This window comes from Martes martes, assembly GCF_963455335.1.
Source record: "Martes martes genome assembly, chromosome: X".
In the NCBI taxonomy this organism is placed as follows: Eukaryota; Metazoa; Chordata; class Mammalia; order Carnivora; family Mustelidae; genus Martes; species Martes martes.
The window spans coordinates 121,658,218-121,682,925 of record NC_137897.1 but is presented as its reverse complement, the minus strand read 5'-3'; the positions used below and the strand labels follow the sequence as shown (position 1 = coordinate 121,682,925).

Below are 24,708 nucleotides of genomic sequence, written 5' to 3'. Positions count from 1 at the left end.
TTGGCTGTGAAGGCACAGATAATAGAGAAGTGACCCAAATGCCCATGGTCCCCACTTATACTACATGATTTTCTCTCTCCTCACCTATGGCTTTATCAGGAGTTCCTTATGATCAGTTGACAAAGGAATAAAAGACTTGGGCCTGGTGTTCAAATGGTTTTATATGATCTGCAGGAGCCATCCACAGGTAGACAGCTGCAGCACTACAGCCCCTCTCTGGGACATCCCTGAAGGACAGTGATGGTGGGAAATCCTCCCAGTGGGCAGAGCTTAAAGCTGTGCACCTGGCCGTTCACTTTGCTTGGAGGGCGAAATGGCCAGATGTATTTATATACTGACTCATGGGCAGTGGCCAATGGTTTGGCTGGGTGGTCAGGGAATATTTATTTTTTTAACTAGGCTCCATGCCAAGTGGAGCCCAACACAGGGCCCAGACTCACAACCCTGAGATCAAGACCCGAGCTGAGATCAAGAATCAGATGCTTAACTAAATGAGTGACCCAGGTGCCCCTGGATGGTCAGAGATTTCTAAGGAATACAATTATAAAATTGATGACAAGGAAGTCTGATGAAGTCATATATGGATAAGCGTCTCTACATGGGCAGGGGAAGATGTGATGATATCCATGCCCCATGTGAATTTTCAGCAAAGGGTGACCTTAGCAGAGAAGGATTTTCATACTCAAGTGGATACGATGAACTGTTCTGTGGATACAAGTCTGCCTCTTTCCCCAGCCACTCCACCATTGCCCAACAGGCTCATGAACAAAGTAGTGATGGGGCTCATGCATAGGCTCACTAATGTGGATTTCCACTCATCTAGGCCAGGGCGAATATAGTCACTGCTGAGTGCCTAATGTGCCATCAGAACAGACCAATTTTGAGTCTTAAAAAAATTGTATTTCTATGTACTAATGTGACTATTCTGAAAGTGAAATTAAGAAACTATTTTTACCAAAAATAAACTATTGGGACTTCATTTAAAAAAACAAACAAACAAAAAAAAAAACTTCTGCCCAGCAAAGGAAACAATCAACAAAATTAAAAGGCAGACTGAGGAATGGAAGAAGATGTTTGCAAATGACATCTCTGAATCTCTGATAGAGGGTTAGTATCAAAAATATATAAAGATTTTAAAAATATATGTATATAAAGAACTTATAAAATTAAACACCCAAAAAACAAATAATCCAGTTTAAAAATGGGCAGAAGACATGAGCAGACATATGTCCAAAGGAGACATCCAGATGGCCAACAGACACATGAAAAGATGCCCAACATTACTCATTACCAGGGAAATACAAATCAAAACCACAATGAGATAACACCTCACACCTGTTGGAATGGCTAAACTCAACAACACAAGAAACAATAGGTGTTGGCAAGGATGCAGAGAAAGGGGAACCCTCTTACACTGTTGGTGGGAGTGCAAACTGGTGTAGCCACTGTGGATATCAGCATGGAGGTTCCTCAGAAAGTTTAAAGTAGAACTATTCTATGATCCAGCAATTGCACTACTAAGCATTTACCCAAATAATACAAAATACTGATTTTAAAGTATACATGCACCCCAATGTTTACAGCATCATTATCAGCAGTACCCAAATTATGAAAAGAGCCCAAATGTCCATCAGCTGATAAATAGATAAGGCAGAGGTGGTATGTATATATAATGGAATATTACTCAGTCATAAAAAGAATGAAATCTTGCCATTTACAAAAATGTGGTTGGAGTTAGTGAGTATTATGCTAGATGAAATAAGTCAGAGAAAGGTAAATGCCACATGATTCTATTCATATATGGAATTTAAGAAACAAAACAAATGATCATAGGGTAAGGGAAGACAGAGGAAAACCAAAAAACAGACTCTTTTTTTTTCTTTTAAAGATTTTATCCATTTATTTGAAAGAGAGAGACAGTGAGAGAGGGAACACAAGCAGGGGGAGTGGGAGAGGGAGAAGCAGGCTTCCTGCAGAGCAGAGAGCCCAATGCGGGGCTCGATTCCAGGACCCTGGGATCATGACCTAAGCGAAAGGCAGTCATTTAACCAACAGAGCCACCCAGGCGCCCCAGACTCTTTTTTTTTTTTAAGTAGGCTCCACACCCAGCATAGATTCCAATGCTGAAATCAAGAGTCAACACTTAATGGACTGAGCCACCCAGGCGCCCACAAAAAGAGATTATTTTTTTAATGTTTTAAGCTATTTTTATAATGTTTTCTTTAAATTTTCATTTAGTCGTTAAACTTTTTTTTAAGATTTTATTTATTTATTTGACAGAGAGAGATCACAAGTAGGCCGAAAGGCAGGCAGAGAGAGAGGGGGAAGTAGGCTCCCTGCTGAGCAGAGAGCCCGATGCGGGGCTCGATCCCAGGACCCTGAGACCGTGACCTGAGCCGAAGGCAGAGGTCCAACTCACTGAGCCGTCTAGGCGCCCCCAAAAAAGAGACTCTTAACTACAGAGAGCAAACTGATCTTAACAGAGGGGAGGTGGTTGGGGGGATGGGTTGGATGGGTGATGGGGATTGAGGATGGCACTAGTGATGACTGCTGGGTGTCCTTGTAAGTATTAAATGACTATATTGTACGTGAGAATCTAGTATTACACTGATGTTATCTACTGGAATTTAAATAAAAACTTTTAAAAGGAGTGTTTTTGTGTTTGTCTTTGTTTTTTTATTTAGCTTCCACATATAAGTGGAATTTGTACAGTCCTTGTTTTTCTCTGTCTGACTTGTTTCAGTAAACACCATACCCTCTAGGTGCATCCAGGTTGTCCCAGTAGAAGAAATTTTAAAGACCCTCTGGGCAGTAGAGAAAAGAAAAGGAAGCTCATCTCTTCCACAACTTGTTAGGGATCGCACAGAGCTCCCTGGGCTGTTGTGCAGTGTTCTGGTTGCTGTGGTGTTGATAAGGAGCGGTGGTTTTCCCATGAGGGCCGAGGGTCAAGCAATGGTTTGGATCTTTGAAAATTAAACAAAAAAAAATTCTTTAAAATCACGAAGCAAGTAAGCCACGGAGATGAAAAGTACAGCACAGGGAACAGAGTCCATAATATCGTAATAACATTGTGCGTCGGCGGACGGTGGGTGACTCCACTTACCCTGGTGAGTACTGAGTAGAGCACAGAATTGTCCGATCAGTATGGTGTACGCCTGAAAAGAAGGCTGTATATCAATTACCCCTCGGTGATACACAAAAAGTCTTTTTAAGTAGATGCATACAAAACCATGCTGCTGGCTCAAAGTCTGGAGTGGCAGTGGGGGCCAAGAGAAGCGGACGGGTTTAACAATATTCAGGAAGCAGAAGTGGCAAGATTTTGAGCGGACTGTCTAGTGGGAATCAGGAGGAGAGAAGATGCCCCCGAGTCAACGTGCTTAAAGCGGAGTCCCTGTTCTCCTCCCAAACTTACTGTCTTCCCTCGCCGCTAATCTCCGTGAGTGGATCAGCATGCTGGCACCGGGCAAGCACTCATTGATCGTCTTTGGAGCGAGAGAATAAATGAATAGAGTAGAAACGCGGCCAGAGCATTCATCGGTGCCTGCCAAACAGCCGGTCCTAAAGTCACCCTCGAGGTCGGCCCGGCAGAAGTGTGTCACCGTTTCCCTCTCAGTTTGTCAACAGTTTGGAAAATCACCAGGCCCCGTGCCCAGAAGGACCCCCACCTCCCTATCAGGCACCCCTTGCCTGGAACCCGCAGGTGCGGCCCAGGCCGGGTTTGGCCAAGAGCCTGTCATCCTGCGAGTCCTCTGGGGGAGCACGGTGGCAGCCTGTACGGCCCCCGCGAGCGCAGGGGCCGTTTGGTGTCGTCCAAGCAGGGTCACGATGGCACCCAGCTGGTGGATCTCTCTGTTCACTTTGGCTTCCACCCCAGAGAGACTTTTCGCACCAAAGAGGCCTGTCGATCCGGCCCCTGCCCCCACCCTCATGCCCGCAGGCAAAAAGTACCGCTGCCAGCAGCACTACAGACTCCAAGGGTCCGTCTGGGTATTTTACTGCTTCTCCCAGGGGCGACAAGCGAGATCCAGATCGGCTTGTGGCTTCTGGTACAGATACCCAAACCAGGAAGTGCTCTGTCCCAGTGTAGATTTCCCAGAAATGAGAATGGGATGGGGCATGCAAAGGATGCCGCTCCCCACCCCTTGACTCAACAAACCCAGCAAAGATTCCCTGGTTACAGAAGAGAAGTGAAAGTTATAATTCCGAAGGGAAATCTGGCTGCGTGAGCAGTAGAATTGGGGGTGGAGACATTTGATGAAGTACAATTTTTTAACCCCCTTTTAGACAATATCATTAGATAAACATCCTTTTCAGTGATACAACTCAAGTAATTTCTGGCCCTTTTCCTGGAAAAGCTTTTTGCTGCTGTCAGTTTACAGGAACAGCAATAAGAGGCCATGTTCTGGGCATGAAGCCCAGGACTCAAAGGGAGGCTCTAGAGAACATCTGGTCTGCTTGATATATAGAAGCCAGCACTGCATGTGTGTATTTGTGTGTATGTGTTTTTCCTATGCTGACTCATGGCATTGAAGTCTTTCTGGAAACACCCCCACCTTTGTAGCCAGCCAGTTTACACACAGCCCTTCAGCTCCTCCTTGATTCGAATGTTAAGTCAAGAGGAAGAAGGAAAACAAATCCAAGAACTGCTCTCAACAATCTAGAATTCTCTGCACCCCACCTCTTGAGAAGAGACTGGCCCCAGCTCTGACTCAGTCTACTACAAGCTGGACTCTCCTCTTAAAGCACAAGCTTTATCCGAGCCTTCGGACAAAACTGGAAGAAAATAGTGCACGAGTACTGTGAACTCTGCAAGAGACAGGGGACTGACAACTGGTGGTAAAAACAGAAAGATGGCAGATCCTGAAATTGAGCTTTTTGTGAAGGTATGTTTTCTAGCTATAATAATCGCATATGTAATGTATTATTTCTTGACACTGTGCCTTAGATTCTAAAAATAAGTCAATATTTGTGCTAGAGATAAGAAATAATTTTGTAATTATATTCCTCCTGTGAGTACTTGATGTATGAACGGCTGTTCTTAGATGACAATAGGAAAAAATATTTTTTGAAAAAGGCAAAGATATATTGTGGAAAGAGCACTAGACTGGTTGCTAGTCTGAACAACTAAATTATATTCTTGGCGGCTTCCTATGTAACTTTGGACAAATCTCTCCTTTTCTCTGGACCTTTGTTTCTTCATCTGTATGATGAACAAACCTGACAAAATCATCCTTAAGGGCTTTCTAGCTTTTGCAATCTGTGTTTTATGAAATAGGTTTTGGAAGGCCTAAATGGGGAAAGGAGAAAGCCAAAAATGGGCTAGGTGCCCCAATCCTGCACACAGTCCAGACAGAGCTTTCTAAAATTCTCCCACAATAGATGAAGCTCACCGTGGAGTCACATGGACACTATGGGAGCAAACAGTCAGGAGTCTGCATGAGGAAGACGCATTTTAGAATGTTGTGTTTCCTCTTTATGGTCTGCCTTGGGGTTTTTTTGTAATGCCTTAACTTTTGAGAAAAGCCCTTTGGAAAACCCCTAAGCGGGAGAAACGAACATGTGTTTCTAAATTAACTCATCAAGAAAAATAATAATTTTGTATAGGTTATTACAAGTAGAAATTGCAGTTTCCTAAAACTTTGTTTATATTAATTATTTTTTTCTTCTATATTTTTTCCTTGACTATTAGAAGTATCCAGAATGATAATAATCATAACAAACTCTCATATCTAAGCACTTCACATATATTACACATATTTATATATATTACCTCATTTAGTCCTAATAACTTACATTAATAGTACTATTAGAAGTAGTATCATGACCAGGAGTAATGGTAGTAGTACTTGTCATTACAGTAATATTGTGCTCATCTCTAGGTAATTAAGCAAAGGCAATAAAGTTTAAGTAACTTGCCTCTAAAACCACATCTATTGATGACTTACAAAGTCATGAAATAAGGTATGTTTTTATGAAATGTTAGTTTAAACATCTGTTAGCCGAAGTAATACTTTCACAATCATTTAAAAATATTTAAGAAATGGTCACATATATACACAAAGGACATATTCAACCTGCCCTTTCAAAATTATAGAGTGATTCTTGAATTCCTACATGGCAAAATAACCCAAGTAAGTGTTGGACTATGGGGCATAAGAGCTACTTCTCTTATCTCTGGATTTTAGCAAAACATGTGACTGCTCAGACACAATATTAATAAGCCTTGATTTCCTAACTGGCTTTTTACATCTACCAATTTCAAACCAGACGTAATGTCTCTTCACGGGCAAACTAAAGTGTTCCTTTAGTCTAAACTACTCATTCAATCCAATCAAACACTCCTACCTAGTTGTTGGCATTTATCTATGTGTTCATCTTCATAGAATTCCCATATTTGAGTATTAATCTGGACAGGAGATGTTAGTGACTCACACATTGAAGGAACAAATGTTGAATTAAAAATAACTTCCAGGTTAAAATAACTAATCGTTTGTTGAGTACTTACTATATGTCAGGCATTGTGTTAAGTGGTTTATTATGAACTGTAATTATGCATACAGAAAATAAAACAAAGAATATCTAAGTAACTTTGTCCAGGGTCACATAGCTAGTGAATGGCAAGGTTAGGATTCCAATTCTTTAAAATAGTTACGTCTAATCTTATTCAACTGTTTTCTTTTTTTTTTTTTCTTTTCAGCGTTAACAGTATTCATTGTTTTTGCACCACACCCAGTGCTCCATGCAATCCGTGCCCTCCCTAATACCCACCACCTGGTTCCCCCAACCTCCCACCCCCCGCCCCTTCAAAACCCTCAGGTTGTTTTTCAGAGTCCATAGTCTCTCATGGTTCACCTCCCCTTCCAATTTCCCTCAACTCCCCTCTCCTTTCCATCTACCCTTGTCCTCCGTGTTATTCCTTATGCTCCACAAATAAGTGAAACCATATGATACTTGACTCTCTCTGCTTGACTTACTTCACTCAGCATAATCTCTTCCAGTCCCGTCCATGTTGCTACAAAAGTTGGGTATAAGGAAGATGTGGTCCATATACACTATGGAGTTATTACGCCTCCATCAGAAAGGATGAATATCCAACTTTTGTAGCAACATGGACGGGACTGGAAGAGATTATTCAACTGTTTTCAATTTGGCAAACCTTTTAGTAAATTTTTCCAGAATTTCATCAGGTGGAATTCTTTTGATGTTGTCTAATGACATTGATACAAATTATAGATTTTCTGAAAGAACATTGAGTATCATCTGGTGCAGGTATTTGTTTTGCTTTGCTTTAAGATGTATTCCATAGATCTCTAGAACTTTCATACAAAATATGGAGATGGAACATAAGGATTGAGAGACAGGAAAAATGTTAATGAGTGAGTTTAAAAAGCACAACTCTTTATCAATGGTATCAAATTATAGATCCTGCTGTGTCTTTCTAAAGATTAAAAGAGTCTGTGATTTCCCCAGCTACCTCTGGCTGTGCTTAAAAACCCTACCAAAACTTCTTTCCCATATCACTGATGGGATACCTACAAGAGATTAAGGACTTTCCTGTCACAATTAAGAATTTGTATTACCCCAAAACAAAAAAAAATATAACATACCACCTATGTGTTTTAATGTAATCAGTGAAAACATTGTCTTTCAACACTGAACAACTCGGGCAAGATTTTTAACTATGAACTAAGAACAAAAGACTTTCTTTTTTTTTTAAGATTTTATTTATTTATTTGACAGACAGAGATCACAAGTAGGCAGAGAGGCAGGCAGAGAGAGAGGGGAGAGCAGGCTCCCCACCAAGCAGGGAGCCTGATGCGGGGCTCGATCCCAGGACCCTGGGATCATGACCTGAGCTGAATTCAAAGGTTTTAACCCACTGAGCCACCCAGGCGCCCCGAACAAAAGACTTTCTAACATACATTTTATTTTCTCTAAATGCAGACTTTATCTTACTGGTTTGTTGCTCATTGATAAATAGATTTTGTGATCTCTACCAAACACTCTAAACTAAAGATTTTTACATAAAGTTATAGAACTTATCATTTCTGCCAAAATTCTGAATGTGTCAAACCCATTTTATCTCATACCTTAAACCCAAACCCCTAACCCCAAATCCCTAACTTTAACCCACTGGATGGGTCTCTGGGCTCAAAAAAAACCAGGCACATAACTAACCCTACCCTAACTCTAAACTCTGATTTGAGAAAGTGGCTTATTGAACACATGACAAGAAAAACTGAGAAACATCCTAATTATCCTGGAGAAGACCCCAAACTTTTAAGAATTGGTAATACTACTGAAAATGGGTGTGAAGGTAGAGATAAAAACAGAAAAATCAATGGAACATATAACTAGAAAGTATTTAGAGTCCCATATACCCTCCTTGTCTCAACTGTTAGATGGTTGCCATGTTTATTCTAAACCCAAAATCACAGAGTTTATTCTCAGGAGAGATCTTTGAACTGGAGGATATCAGGCACGTACCCTAATCCCTGACTGGTAAACCCTAAGCCCTAACCCCAACTTTAACCCTAACCCTAACACTAACCCTGACCCAAATGCTAACCCTCACCAAAACCGTAAAACTAACCCTAACCCTTAACAGCACACCCTAACCCTCTGGAGAGGTCTCTAAACTGAAAATACCAGTCACATACCCTAACCTTAAAACAAACCTTAAATCTAACTCTGACCCCAACCCTTACACTTACACTAGCAAAAGTCTGGAATTTTGTCCTCTGGTGATGTCTCTGATTTGGAAAATACCAGGCATATACCCTAACCCTAATCCTAACCTGTAAGCACTAATCCCTAAACCTAATCCCTAAAATTGACCCTAACTGTAATACTAACACTAATCCTAAAACTCTGGAGAGGTCTCTGAACTGCAAAATACCAAGCATGTAATATAACCATAAGACTAAGCCCAAGCCCAGAAGAAGTCTGGGGTCATATTCTCTGGTGAGTTCTTGAACTGCAAAATTCCAGACACATACCCTAACCCTAACCCCTGATCTGAGAAAAACGCTTACTGAACACATGATAAGAAATGTTGAGAGGCAGCCTAGTTTTCCTAGAGATGACCCGAAACATTTAAGAATTAGTAGTATTGGGGCACCTGGGTGGCTCAGTTTGTTAAGCATCTGACTCTTGATTTTGGCTCAGGTCATGGTCTCAGGGTTGTGAGATTGAGCCCCATGTTGGGCTCCACACTGGGCATGAAGCCTACTTAAGATTCTCTCTGTCCCTCTTTCTCTCTCCCTCTCCCCTGCCTCCCTCCCTCTCTCATTCTGTCTCTCTAAAAAAAAAAAAAAAAAGAATTGGTAATATTTCTGAAGATGGGTGTGAAGGTAGGGATAAAAACAGAAAAATAAATTCAATATCTATGTAAAGAGTATCTAGAGCCCCAAATCCCCTCCTTGCCTCAGCTTGATAAATGATTGCGATGTTTATTCTCATCCCAGCAGAAGTGTGGGGTTTTACTCTTAGGAAAGGTCTCTGAATGGCAGGATACCTGACACATATCCTAACCCTAACTCTAACCCTAATCCATAACCCATAACCCATAACTATAATCCCTAACCCTAAAACTAACCATAACACTAACCTTCTCAAGAGATCTCTGAGTGGCAGAATACCAGGCACATACCCAAGCCCTAACCTAACCCCTAATTCTTAACCCCTAACCTTAACCCTAACCCCAGCAGAAGTGTGGGATTTTATTCTCTGGAGGGGTCTCTGAACAGCAAAATACAAGGCACAGACTCTAACCCTAACAACAACAACAAAAGTTGAAAAAAACAAAAGTGGAAAAGAAAAAAGAGATCATACCTTTCTCTGAATTTTCAGACCATTTTCAAACTCTCTTAGAACTATCATAAAGACTATCATAAAAACTGATTTTTTATACAACAAAACTATTAGATGGGAGAAACAGTGTTCAAGAGTTTGGGTTTCAGAGTAGACAGTCCTGTACCTGCTACATGAGAAGTGCACTTTAACGAGTCAGTTCTCTGAGAATCATTTTCCTCACCTGCAGAACAAGAGTGTTAACAGAACCTACCTCATGGGATCATCTTCACTGTGAGGATTAAATAAAACAAATATATAAAACACCGTAGTTGTTAACATAGTAAACACTCAATAAATGTCAGATATTGTGACATATTATTTTTCATCTTCAGAAACTTATATCACAAACAAAAAGAGAAAAATTGTTTTTGTGAATGATCACATCCTGTCTTTGCCAGCTATATATACTTAATAGGTAGTAATTCATCAATCAGGCTAGGGAATTTACATTCTAAAATTTTCTGTGATGGCACTTTAAATCATCATATTATTAACAGGAAAAAAAAAAACTCAGTTTTCCTGTAAAACTTGACTGCATTTCCCCCACATCTCAGTGTTTTGCCTTTCCTTTTGCCAAAGGCAATCCACCCTTCCTGCTGTATCTATTATCAGACTCCATTCTTCTTCCTGCCTCCCACCCATAATCATGATTCTACTCACTAGCCCCAGTTCTGATTGGATCCTTAGTCTGACTTCCGTTACAAAAGAAACACAGCTGCCAAGGTTGGGTACCTCTTCCCATAGCTCTTCACTCCCTGACATCACAAAAGAACAACAGTAACCTGTTGTGCTCATTATCAGGGAAAGGAAAATTTGTCCAAAAAATTAGGATTTTGCCCAGGCCTTCTGGGACCTTAATATTGCTAGTAATAACAGATCCGAGCAGCTGTAAGGTGAAAAGTACCCTTTACTTTCTTTTACAGACTAAAGCAAAAGCAGAAATCAATCAATCAATCAATCAGTGAGTCCAATAGATGAGATAGTTGATGGCTTGGACTTGGGTAGCTAGCACCTAACAGTGTTGAACAGATAGTAAGCGTCAAATAAATATTGAATGAATGAATGATGTAATAGCCATGGCAAATGAAAGAACTAAACGTATTTGTAGATATTTATAGGTAAAACTGACAAGAATTAGTGTTGAATTCAATTTGGGAATGAAGCAGAAGGATTATCCTCAAGTTTCTAATTTGGGCAACTCAGTAGATAGTGTCTTGTCTTCTCAGGCTGTCATAACAAAAAGCAGAGACTTGGTGGCTTGCACAACAGATATTTAGTTCTATAGGCTGGATGTTCAAGATCAAGGTGCCAGGGTGGTCAGGTTCTGATAAGAAATGTATTCCTGGCTTCTAGGTGATTTGCTTTCTCAGTGTCTTGCATGGTGAGCAGAGAGAAGAGGAGGAGAGAAGAGAGAAAGCTTCTTGGTCTCTTCTTATAAAGGACTTAATCCCATCATGAGGGCCCGTTCTCATGAGGTCATATAAACCTAATTACTTCCCAAAGGCCTGGCCTCCAAATACTATCACATTGAAGGTTAGGGTTTCAAAATATGATTCTGGAAGAGTACATTTCAGTCCATAGCAGATAGAAGTGTCATGTGCAGGATTAGGAGCCCTAAAGAAAGAGTAGGTCAGTGAGTGGAGTAAAGAAAAAGAAAGGAATCCTATTTGTGACATCTTAAGATTGAAGTGTCTAAAGGCTGGATTTCCCATGAGACGCTATATCAGCCATAGCCCTCAGAAGAAGTGGCTACCCTTTCTTCCTCATTCTTCTCACCATTGAGCCTGGAAATAAGGTAGGTACCCTTTACGTATCCTTGCTCCCCATTCCTGCTTCCACTCCATTCTACCTCCCCCATACAAAGAAGTATCTAGGTTGAGTCTCATAAAATCAGACTAAACCACTCACTACCCTTCCTTGTTATAGTAGTCTTCCAATCACCAGGTCACTCTCCCCTATTCCTTGAGTTTTTTTAGCTTCTGGATCATTGTCACTCTCTCCAACACTATTCCTACCATGATTCTTGGTGATTTCAGTATCTACATAGATGACTCTTCCAGTACTCTGGCCTCTCATACCCTTGACTTCTTCCACCGATCTTGTTCTTCCCCTTCCATTGACACATCCTAACCTTGTCACTGCAACTTTTGCAATGCCTGCATGATACTACGGGGGGATTAATCTACTTTTTGAAATTTTATATTTTAATGCACTTTATTGATGTACAATTTACATAAAATAAAATGCACCTATTTTAAGTGCATCATCCAATGACTTTTGACAAATATATATGCACATGCAACCACTAACCCAATCAAAACATACAATATATCTATTACCTCAGAAAGTTGCTTTGTGTTTCTTTGCAGTCAGTTTTCCCCCACTGTACCTCACTACTCCCTACCAGGAGATCATTTATCGGCCTTTCTGTCAGGATACATTGATTTGTATTTTCTAGGATTTTCTATAGATTGAATTGTACAGTATGTACTTTTGTTTGGCTTCTTTCACTCAGCGTAATTATTTTGGAGATTTCCCATATTGTTATGTGCATCAATATCTCATTCTTTTCTATTGCTGAAGGGTATTTGGGTTGTTTCCAGTTTTTTGGCTACTATGAATAAAGTTGCTATAAACATTCATGTACAAGTCTTTCTATGACCATATGCTTTCACTTCTCTTGGATAAATACCTAGAATTAAAATTAATGGGTCATATGGTAGGTACATTTTTAACTTTGACAAACTCTTTATAAACCACTTGAACCATTTTACACTCCCAACCACAGTGTTTTTGCTCCAAATTCCTAGTGATACTTGGTATGGTCAGTCTTTTAAATTTCAACTATTCCAATGTGTGTGTGTAGTGGTATCTTGTGCTTTTAATTTTCATTTCCCTGTTGACTAATGATGTTGAGCATTTTTTCATGTCTCTTTCATACAGTGTTTAAATCTCATGCTCATTTTTAAGTTAGTTTGTCATTGAGTTGTAAGAGTTCTTTATTCATATATTTTCTATATTTTGGATACAAACATTATTCATTTTCTTTACAGTTCTTTTTTTCTAAAGATTTTATTTATTTATTTGACAGACAGAGATCATAAGTAGGCAGAGAGGCAGCAGAGAGAGAGAGAGAAGCAGGCTCCCTGCTGAGCAGAGAGCCCGATGCGGGGCTCGATCCCAGGACCCTGAGACCATGACCTGAGCCGAAGGCAGAGGCTTAACCCACTGAGCCACCCAGGCGCCCTTCTTTACAGTTCTTATGAAAAGCAGATTTTAGCTTTCATGTAGCTCAATTTATTGAATTTTTCTTTTCTCTTCTTCACTTTCTGAATCCCAGCCATATTGACCTTCTTTCAGTTCCTTATAATGCCGTGCTCAAGCAAGTTTCAAGGCTTTTGGATATGCTAATTGCTGTTTAGAATGCCTTCTTTGTGCCTGTTCACCTAGTTAACTCTTATTCTTTGAACTGAGTTCAATTGCCACTTCCTCCGAAAGGCCTACCCTAACAGACCCCATATGGATTGTGTTTTTCTCATAACATGCACATCCATCTTTCCTTCAAAGATTTTATCTCAGTTTAAAAGTAAGTTAATTTGGAAGATTATTTTTTCAACATCTGTTATATATAATGTATATTGTATATGTATATGGAATATCTGATCTATTTTAAATACATTATTTGTTCAGTAAGTATTTATTAGGAGAGTAAATGGATGAGTGAAGAGTAGGGGGCCATAGATAAACTCAAAGTATACATAAAAGTTCAAAGCAGAAAATTATGTTGTTGTCAGTCAGTGAGCAAAAGATGCTCTTTATTTTTCACCATTATTTTTCTTACTATTGAAGTATAGTTAACATATAATGTTATATTAGTTTTAGGTATACAACATGCTGATTCAGCAATTTTATACATTACTGAGTGCCCATCGTAAGTGTAGTTGACATCTGTCACCAAGCAACATTATTACAATATTATTGAGTATATTCCCTATGCTGTACTTTTCATCTCCATGACTTATTTGCTTTATAACTGGAAGTTTGTACCTCTTAATTCTCTTTGTCTATTTTGCCTACTGTCACCCACTGCCCCTCTGGCAACCAGTAGTTTCTTCTCTATATTTAGAGATTGAGTTTGTTTGGGGTTTTTGTTTATTTGCTTCCTTACTGTTTTGTGTTTTAGATTCCACATATAACTGAAACCAGATGGTATTTGTCTTCTCTGTCTGACTTTTTTCACTTACCATAAGATCTTCTAGGTCCACCCATGTTGTCACAAATGATAAGCTCTCATTACTTTTTTATGCTGAGTAATATTCCATTCATCTATTGATAGACACTTGGGTTGCTTTCATATTTTGGTTATTGTAAATAGTGCTTCAGTAAATGTAGGGGTTCATATATCTTTTCAAATTAGTGTTTTCATTTTCTCTGGGTAATACCTTCTTATTTCTTATCTTCCTGATACTAGCCATTCTGACTTGTGTGAAGGGATCTATCATTGTGGGTTTGATTTGCATTTTCCTGATGATGAATGATGTTAAGGATCTTTTCATGTATCTTTTCGCCATCTGGATGTCTTCTTTGGAGAAATATCTATTAAGTCTTCATTTTTAATCAGATTATTCAGGATTTTTTGGTGTTCAGTTGTACGAGTTATTTTTTTTTTAGATTTTATTTATTAATTTGAGAGAGAGAGCATGCACCAAAGAGTGAGGGAGCAAAAGAAAGCACACAAGCAGGGTGAGGGGCAGAGGGAGAAGCAGGCTCCCCGCTGAGCAAGGAGCTCAATCCTGGCACTCTGGGATCATGACCTGAGCCTAAGATAGTTGCTTAACCAACTGAGCCACTCAGGCGCTCTAGTTGTATAAGTTCTTAACATATTTTGGATATTATCCCCTAATGACAAATATATTATTTGCAAATATCTTTTCTCATTCAGGATGTTGTCTTTTTGTTTCATTAAAAGTTTCTTTTGCTGTGCAAAAGCTTTCCATTTTGGTGTAGTCCCAATAGCTTATTTTTGCTTGCTTCTCTCGCCTCAGGAGACATAACCATAAATACGTTGCTAAAGCTGATGTCTAAGACATTATTGCCTGTGTTTTCCTCTAGGAATTTTATGGTTTTAACTCCTGCATTTAGGCCTTTAATCCATTTTGAGTTTATTTTTGTGTATGGTGTAAAAAAGAAGTGGTCCAGTTTCATTCCGTTGCATTTTTTAGCTGTCCAGTTTTCCTGGCACAATTTATTGAAATGACTGCTTTTTCCCCATTGGATATTCCTGCCTCCTTTGTCATAGATTTACTAACCATATAAGCATGGATTTATTTCTGGGCTATCTTGTTCCATTGATCTATGTGTCTATTCTTATATTGATTAGTATAGTCTTGTAGTATACTTTGAAGTAGGAACATGATACCTGTGGCTCTATTCTTTCTCAAGATTGCTTTGGCTATTCAGGGTCTTCTGTGATTCCCTACAAATTTTACAATTATTTGTACCAGTTCTGTGAAGAATACCATTAGCATTTGATAGCGATTGCATTGAATCTATAGATTGCTTTGCATACTATAGATATTTTAACAATATTAATTCTGCTAATCTATGTGTACAATATATCTTTCCATTTGTTTATGTTATCTTTAATTTCTTTCATCAGTGTCTTATAATTTTCAAAGTACAGGTCATTAAGCTCCTTGTGAAATTTACTCCCAGGTATTTTTTTGTAAGGAGGCTCCACACCCAGGATGGAGCCCAACATGGGGCTTGAACTCATGACCCTGAGGTCAAGATCTGAGCTGAAATCAAAAGTTGGACACTCAACTAACTGAGCCACCCAAGCATCCCAAATAGGTTTTTTCTCATGCAATTGTAAATGGGATTGTTTTCTTAATTTCTATTTCTGTTACTATATTATTGATGTATAGAAATGCAACAGATTTCTGTATAATAATTTTGTATCCTGCAACTTTGCTGAATTCATTTATTAGTTCTATTAGTTTTTTGGTGGAGTCTTTAGAGTTTTCCACAGAAGGTATTATGCTATCTGCAAATAGTGACAGTTTTACTTCTTCTTTATCAATTTAGGTCTTTCATTTCTTTTTCTTGTTTGACTGTTGCAGCTAGGACTTCCATTATTATGTTGAATAAAAGTGGTGAGAATGGACATCCTTTTCTTGTTCCTGATCTTAGAGGATAAGCTTTCAGTTTTGACCATTGGTTATGATGTTAGCTGTGGGTTTTTCATATATGAACTTTATTATGTTGAGATATGTGCCTTCCAAACCAACTTTGTTGAGAGTTTTTATCATGAATGGATGTTATATTTTGTCAAAAGGGTTTTCTGATCTATTGAGATGATAGTCATATGGCTTTTATTCTTTCTTTTGTTAATATCCTGTATCACATTGATTGTTTTATGAATTTTAAACCATCCTTACATCCCTGAAACAAATCCCACTTGATGATGGTGAATTGTCCTTTCAATATATTGTTGAATGTTATTTGGTTGTATTTTGTTGAGGACTTTTGCATCTATGTTTATCAGGGATATTGGCCTATAGTTTCCTTCTGTAGTGTCTTTGGTTTTGGCATCAGGGTAATGGATCTATTAACCATTTTTTAAAAAATTTAAGTACAAAAGCTAGAATACCAGTATATTCCTGGTGCCGAAATAAATTCCAAATAGATGAAACAAATGCAAAAGCTGAAAGCCGAAAGATACTAAAAGAAAACACAGAAGAACATCTTTATAATAAAACAAAATAAGAAAGGGTTGGGATTGGTTTTTTGTTTTTTTGTTTTTGTTTTTTGTAATCTTAATGTGTATAATGACAGTGTAAGGAGATCAGAAAAAATGGACTGAGTAATAGATTTCATGTAAAATTTAATTTGTACATAAACCATGTTTTAAGGTACCTGTAATAAGTATTAAAAGTGTTAATATCTTTAATATATAAATAAATTTTTCAAATCAGTAAGGAAAATATCACTTTGATAGAGAAAATGAACATTTGTCTTTAACAAATACTTCACGAAATAAGGAAATAAAATCTGCAATAAGCATATGGAAAATGCCTTTCAGGAAGGAAATTTGGCAGGATCTATTGAAATGAAAAATGCACTTGCTCTTTTTTCAACATTCTCATTTTGAATATTGATTCCAAAGATATAATGTCAGAAGTGCAACAACTTATATATCCAGAAGTATTTGCTGCTGAAGCATTCAGTGTAGCAAAAATTTTGGAATATCTGAAATGCCCATCAATAGGAAATGGTTATATAAATTCTGGTACCGTATAAAATTAGCTATTATTATTATGTACTCATTAAACTTGTCACTTTAAATACAATAAACTTGGGGTGACTGAGTGGCTCAGTGGGTTAAGCCTCTGTCTTCAGCTCGGGTCATGATGCCAGGGTCCCGGGATCGAGCCTCACGTCGGGTTCTCTGCTTGGCGGGGAGCCTGCTTCCCCCCGCTCTCTGCCTGCCTCTCTGCCTACTTGTGATCTGTCTCTCTCTGTCAAATAAATAAATAAAATCTTTAAAAAAATTAAATACAATAAACTTATTTGATTCATTATATCTGTCTGCCCACAGGTGGTAGGATCCATGAGATTAAGGGCTTCTAATTTCGTCTCTAGCAACTGGCTCGTCTCCCAGTAGGCACTCAATACATACTTAAGCAAATGAATGAATGAGGTCTTCCTTTATCTTAACAGGCTGGAAGTGATGGGGAGAGTATTGGAAACTGTCCCTTTTGCCAACGCCTTTTTATGATCCTCTGGCTTAAAGGAGTTAAATTCAATGTGACTACTGTTGACATGACCAGGTAAGAGAAATCAGGACATGTTTCATTCTGGAGATTGAAATCAGTAGACACCAATATAATGTTTGTGTTTGTGTATGTGTACTTTATCTAGAGGCCTAACTCTGCTTATTTTCAATAATCATAGAAAGCCTGAAGAGCTGAAGGACTTAGCCCCAGGTACCAATCCTCCCTTTCTGGTGTATAACAAGGAGTTGAAAACAGACTTCATTAAAATTGAGGAGTTTCTAGAGCAGACACTGGCTCCTCCAAGGTACAGCATTTTACATGATATTTCTGTTTTTGAGAAAATCTATTTTATTGCCCTATATTACAGATTGAGGATTCTTACTCTTTTTCACTGTTGGACTTCTCTTTTGCTGTTTTTCTAGAAATGTTTACAAAGATCCCCATGATTACTCTATACATGATAACAAAACTTTTTTACAGTATTACTTATTTAATATATGTAAAGTTATTAAAACTTTATTAGATGTAGGTAATATATTAGGAAAGGGCAAAGGATAGATTTGGAAACCTGGGAAAGGCAGGGAATTTCAGCCATAATGAAGCTTGGGGACATTTATACTGATAGAAATTAGACTTGTTTTATTGTAGAGCCCTCACAAGATCTTCAAATTTGAAATAGCCTTTGATTCAGTCTGATTTCTAAGCTCTGCAGGTTGGGAAGTATAATGTCTATCATTTACAAACTTCCCCCCTTGAACTTCAAATACATAAAAATGTTAGATGTAGGGACGCCTGGGTGGCTCAGTCATTAAGTGTCTGCCTTCAGCTCAGGTCATGATCCCAAGGTCCTGGAATCTAGCCCTGCATCAGGCGCCCTGCTTGGTGGGAAGGCTGCTTCTCCCACTCCCACTCCCCCTGCTTGTGTTTCCTCTCTCACTGTCTCTGTCTGTCAAATAAATAAATCAATCTTTAAAAAAAAGTTAGATGTAACATATCAAAGTATTTTTTAAAGATTTTATTTATTTTGGGGAGAGAGAGAGCAAGCAAGCAGGGGGCGAGCCAGAGGGACAGGAAAGAGAATCCCGAGCAGACTCCCTGCTGAGCAGGAAGCCCCACCAAGGGCCGGATCTCACAACCCTGAAATCATGATGTGAGCTGAAACCAAGAGTTGGATGCTTAACTAACTGAGACACCCAGGCACCCCCAGAGTATTTTTTATATTCTTTATGTTGTGCCTTTTGTTCCCATGACTTATTCATTTCATAACTGGAAGCCTGTATCTCCCACTCCCCTTCACCCATTTTCGCCCATCCCCCCACTTTGGCAACCAGTAGTTTGTACTCTGTACTTATAGGTCTGTTTCTGGAGACATCACAATTTCAGATTTCAAGTTACATTACAAACCTGTAGAGATCAAGACAGTATGGTACAGACACAAAATGATGGGTATTAAGGAAGGTTAATGTTGTGATGAGCACTGAGTGTTCTATGTAAGTGATGAATCACTAAATTCTACTCCTGAAACCAATGTTAAACTATATGTCAGCTAACTATAATGTAAATAAAAACCTTTAAAAAAGGAAATTTGAAAATTCAGAAAAGAAAAAAGACACATAGATCAATGGAACCGAATAGAGAGCCTAGAAATGAATCCACAACTCTATGGTCAGCTAATCTTTGACAAAGCAGGAAAGAATACCCAGTGGGAAAAAAAGAGTCTCTTCAGCAAATGGTGTCGGGAAAACTGGACAGCCACATGCAAAAGAATAAAACTGGACCACTTTCTTATACCATACACAAAAATAAACTAAAAATGAGTGAAAAACCTAAAAAAATACAAAGACAAGTTTTTTTCCACCCACTCTTTGACACAATCAATATATCATGGTGGAGCAGGAATTGGATAACTGGAATAAAAACTACCATTTTTTTAAAACATAACAATACAAAGGACACAATAATAACCTGTTTGTAACAGTTACCATTGTTAGGAAAACAAATGAAAGACTGTTTCTAAGTTTTGGCATTACAAACAATGCTAAAATATACTTTCTTTTTTTTATTATACTTTTTTTTAAATTTATTTGACAGGCAGAGATCACAAGTAGGCAGAGAGGCAGGCGGAGAGAGAGGGGGAAGCAGGCTCCCTGCTGACCAGAGAGCCTGATGTGGGGCTCGATGCAGGGCTCGATGCAGGGCTCGATCCCAGGACCCTGGAATCATGACCTGAGCCAAAGGCAGAGGCCTTAACCCACTGAGCCACCCAGGCACCCAATATACTTTCTTTTTACAAAGGCCCCCAGAGTGGTTATTTTGTCTGCCATATTGCTAGATATGGAAGCCCTTTCATATAAACTTTATCTAAATTTTTAAAAAGATTTTATTTATTTATTTGACAGAGATCACAAGTAGGCAGAGAGGCAGGTGGGGGGGAGCAGGCTCCCCACTGAGCAGAGAGCCCAATATGGGGCTCAATCCCAGGACCCCAGATCATAACCTGAGCTGAAGGCAGAGGCTTTAACCCACTGAGCCACCTAGGCACCCCAAAGTTTATCTAAATTTTTAAAACCTGTTAGATACCTACATCAATGAAAATGGTGGAGTAAGGAACTCCAAAACTCCATCCCTCCATAAAAACAATGAATAGCTTGGGAAAGAACATCAGAATCAACTTTTTCAGAACTCTGGAATATAACCCAAAATTTATCAGAGCCAAGGGAATATTAATGAAGAAAAAAAGCTTAATTTTAGTAAAAGAGCCTTGTTGGATTTTAGGTTATCTTACCATTCTCTACTCCTCCGTCTTTAACAGCCTTAAATATAGCAGTCCACATTGTAGGTGCAGGTTGCAGGTAGCAGAGGACATGATATGGGATTTATTCTCAAATAAATATGGTTGTGTCGTTCAGCCTGTGGCACCCTGAAGGAGTCGGTCAAGGCTTTGTCTCTTTTCACCTACTTTACAGCTTCCCCGGGGCTGAGGCAGTTTCCTTGGGGGCATTCAGCAATTCAGTAATTAATTAATTAATTCAGTAATGATAGTGATTATTCTTATCCTGTGTTCATTTTAAGGGAAATAGTTCTAACATTTCTCCATTTATAGGGTGCTTGATGAAAGTTTTTGCTGGATACATTTTAACAAGTTAAGGAAATTAATGAATTAGTTTAATCATTCAACAAATATTTACTGAATACCTAGTAAGTGTCAGATATTTTTCTAGGCACTTGGGACACATCAGTGATTAAACCAAGCAAAAACACTCTGCCCATGTGGACCTTACATTCTAGTTGGGGAAGACAATAAACAAACTACTTTAAAGCAAAACAAACTACTTTAGATGACGCTAAATACTAAAAACAAATAAAACAAGGCAGGGAAGTGGCAAGTGTTAAGGACAGGGGAAGGGTTGCAATGTTAGATGGGGCAGGCAGAGGAAGGCCTGACTTAGGAAGAGATCATAAAAACAAGAACTGAAAGAAGAGGGGGAGCAGGTCGTGTCCACATATGAGGGAAATCACTCCATTTAGGGCAGACAAAGTGAGAGCGACTTGAGGTGGAAGCTTGTCAGGCCTATTTGAAGAACATCAAGAAGGTAAGTTCCAGGTGGAGCGAGTGGGGAAGAGTAGGAGGAAAGGAGAGCAGAGCGGTAAGATGGGGTCAGACTACATCAGTCCTCGTAGACTACTGAGAGGACTTGGGGTCTGAGTCCGAATAAGATGGACACATTGCAGGGTAATAAGGAGGGAAGAGACATGATGCAACTTACCTTTTAGCATGATTGCTTTGGCAGCAGGTAGAAAATAGTCGAAGAGTGTGGGGGACAAGCAGGGGAGTGGGGAGAAGAGTCAAGAAGCTGTTACAGTAGGTATAAGCTTTGGCTCAGTCACGGGGCAGTGGAAGTGGTGAGAAGTGGAGAGATTCTGAGTACCTTTGGGGGTTTATTTGTTTTCTTTTCAGATTTTTATTTAAATTCTATTTAGTTTACGTACAGTGCAGTAATGGTTTCAGTAGTAGAATCCAGTGGTTCATCACTTACATACAACACCCAGTGCTCACCCATTGCCCTCCTAAATGCCCATCACCCATCTAGCCCATCCCCCACCCACCTCCCCTGGGTAAGCTGGCAAGAATTTGAAAAGTAAACTGGCGAGAATTGCTAATAGATCAAATATGGATATGGAGAGAAGAGAGGAATCAAGGAAGATGACTAAGTTTTTGTCCTGACCATTTCTAGTTGCTAACGGAGTGTTTTTTGTGAATAGGAATTGATTTTCATTGAACTCTTTTTCTGCATCTATTCATGATCATATGGTATTTAATTTCTTAATGTGGTGAATTACATTATTACATCATTTTAGAGGATACTCTATATTCCTTCATTTTTATGTAAGTTACAATAATTTAAAACCATGTTTTTCCTATGACTTATCTTTGAAAATGTATTACCAACATATCTCCTGCCAAATAGGCTTTTAGGAGCAAGTACGGAGGACCTAACTGCCATTTAAAATATTGTTTCTACAAGTTAATGAGCTTTGAATTCTCCACAACTGGTTTCCCAGTGAACTTCAGAAATTAAGTATTCTGTTATTGGGAGAAATATATATTTCCAATGAGAGATTCCAGGGCCTGCCATGTCCAGCACAATTTCCCAAAACCTCCATTCTCAGTAAAGTGCAAGCCAGGACACTTGGTCCCTGACTTGTTATGTGTGAATAATCATAGACTGATGTTTCTTTTTAAGGTATCCACACCTGAGTCCCAAGAACAAGGAGTCCTTTGATGTGGGCTGTAACCTCTTTGCCAAGTTTTCTGCATACATTAAGAATACTCAAAAAGAAGCAAATAAGCGTAAGATACCTTTAAATTTCTGTTTCTCTCACACATTTGCTGACTCTCACAGTCTCACTCAGCTAAAATAGGATTTTCCTGAATATGTAGTATATGTTGGGGAATACACTTTTCCTCTGATTCTTTCTTCTCTCCTTTGAGATCCCTTTGCATGAAGTTTTATTAAATTTAGAACCCAAGATTCGATAGGGCAACTACTAACTTAGCTCAATTAGAGCATTGATATGCCAGGAGTGAACTAACTGCAGGACTGTGTACCTTTAAGATTTCTGAAACCATAACATCTACCACAAACATTCTTGAATAGGTGTACTATCTTCTGAGTCATGAGAGCTATTAGTCTCTGATTCCACTTCTAACTCTTATGTGTTTAGTAATAACACGTATGTAAAGATGTCTAAATGTGTAAAAAAGCATATTGAGAATGTATTCAGTCATGAAGACAAAACATTAGTAACCCTATGATTTCTTTGCACCAGATTTTGAAAAATCTCTGCTCAGAGAATTTAAACGTCTGGATGACTACTTAAACACTCCGCTTCTGGATGAAATTGATCCAGACAGTCCTGAGGAACTCACAGTTTCCAGAAGATTGTTCTTGGACGGGGATCAGCTGACACTGGCTGACTGCAGCTTGTTACCCAAACTGAACATTATTAAAGTAAGTCTTTGTAGGGCTGAATGGTTGGGGAGGGGTTTGGGAATTGCTCCCATGAAACACAGCGACTATTTAGTGTGAGATTGTTAGATGATGGTTTTGTCATCATCATCATGCATAGTGTGTATCTCTTTTTTCTCCGCAGAGGAAAAATCCATAATGATCTTTTCTGGGAACCATAAAAACTTCTTGCTTCTTCTGAAATCAGAAGGTGTTTTCCACTGTCTTATCTATAAAACAAGGGTAATGTTACCCATTTCATGGAATTGTTGAGAAAATTAAATTAAGGCACGTAAAATGCTTAGAACAGTGTCTGAATCATAGCAAATGATAAATAATGTAAGCTACTAATTTTATGATGATTTAATCATTGATTTAATAAATTCTTATTGAACAGAACTTATTCTGTCACAGATCCTATGCCAGACACACAGAACACATAAAGAAATAAGACATAGTTGGGACCTGGGACACCTGCGTGGTTAAGTGTTAAGTGTCTGCCTTCGGCTCAGGTCATGATCCCAGGGTCCTGGGATGGAGTCCTACATCAGGCCCCTTGTTCAATGGGGAGCCCACTTCTCCCTCTGCCTGCCACTCCCCGTGCTTGTGCCTGTGCTTCCTCTCTCTCTGACGAATAAATAAATAAAATATTTTTTAAAAAGACATAGTTGGGACCCTAAGCAAAGTCTTAGTCTAGTGGAGAAATATGTGCTCTTTTTCTGTGCTTTCCTCTAAACATATTAATAATTAAGTACAGCATAAATATAAATGTGATTACACACACATAGCTTTGTCTACATTTGTAAACGAAACATTAAAGCAGTAAGTCCAAGATTTTTAAGCTTATTTTTTGTGTAGATAACATGTCCTTAATGATCGTGACTTTTGAGATATGTTTCTACACACTAGCCATGTCACTGATGTCTTTTTCTACCAACTGTTTTTTTTCTTTTTTCCAAAACCCTAGGTTGCAGCCAAGAAATACCGTGACTTTGACATTCCAGCAGAATTCTCAGGAGTCTGGCGCTATCTTCACAATGCCTATGCCCGTGAAGAATTTATCCACACATGTCCTGAAGACAAAGAAATTGAAAATACCTACGCAAGTGTGGCTAAACAGAAGAGTTAGGACAGCTCTTTTAGTAGAAAGGCTCTCTTTTCACTTATCATATTATAAAGGTTTTTGGAAATAAGAATATGGAAAATACTGTTTCCTCTATCCAACTCTCTTATAAAAAGAATGCTGTATTTTCTGTATCTAGTCAGTCCAAACTGTCTTCTCACTGTGTATTTTAAAGTTCCTTATATATTCACTTAATTTTCTTTATTCCTATGGCATAACTACTGCAATCTTAAATCATACGGAAACTATCATGATCTTTTGCTATTTAATTGAATTATTAGAGTGCATCATGTGTAAGCTCAACAGATGGCTGAAGTTACAAATGACATAAATAGAGCCACAATCTTAAACTGTTCCTTAGAAACACTTCCATTTAAATCATTAAAACAATTTTACATTTTTGTTAGTTTAATACATGGGTGAATTTATTTCTGGTATGAAT

General features: G+C 38.6%; 1 protein-coding gene across 1 annotated transcript; it reads left to right on the top strand.

Moving 5' to 3' along the window:
* Nucleotides 1–4,446: 4,446 nt before the first annotated feature.
* CLIC2 (chloride intracellular channel 2) lies at nucleotides 4,447–24,678 on the top strand. The gene is made up of 6 exons (XM_080831306.1): nucleotides 4,447–4,883; nucleotides 17,578–17,687; nucleotides 17,812–17,937; nucleotides 22,379–22,485; nucleotides 22,965–23,146; nucleotides 24,111–24,678. Exons 1-6 carry the CDS (start codon nucleotides 4,851–4,853, stop codon nucleotides 24,270–24,272), a joined length of 720 nt encoding a protein of 239 aa, XP_080687432.1. The 5' UTR covers nucleotides 4,447–4,850; the 3' UTR covers nucleotides 24,273–24,678.
* Nucleotides 24,679–24,708: the final 30 nt, after the last annotated feature.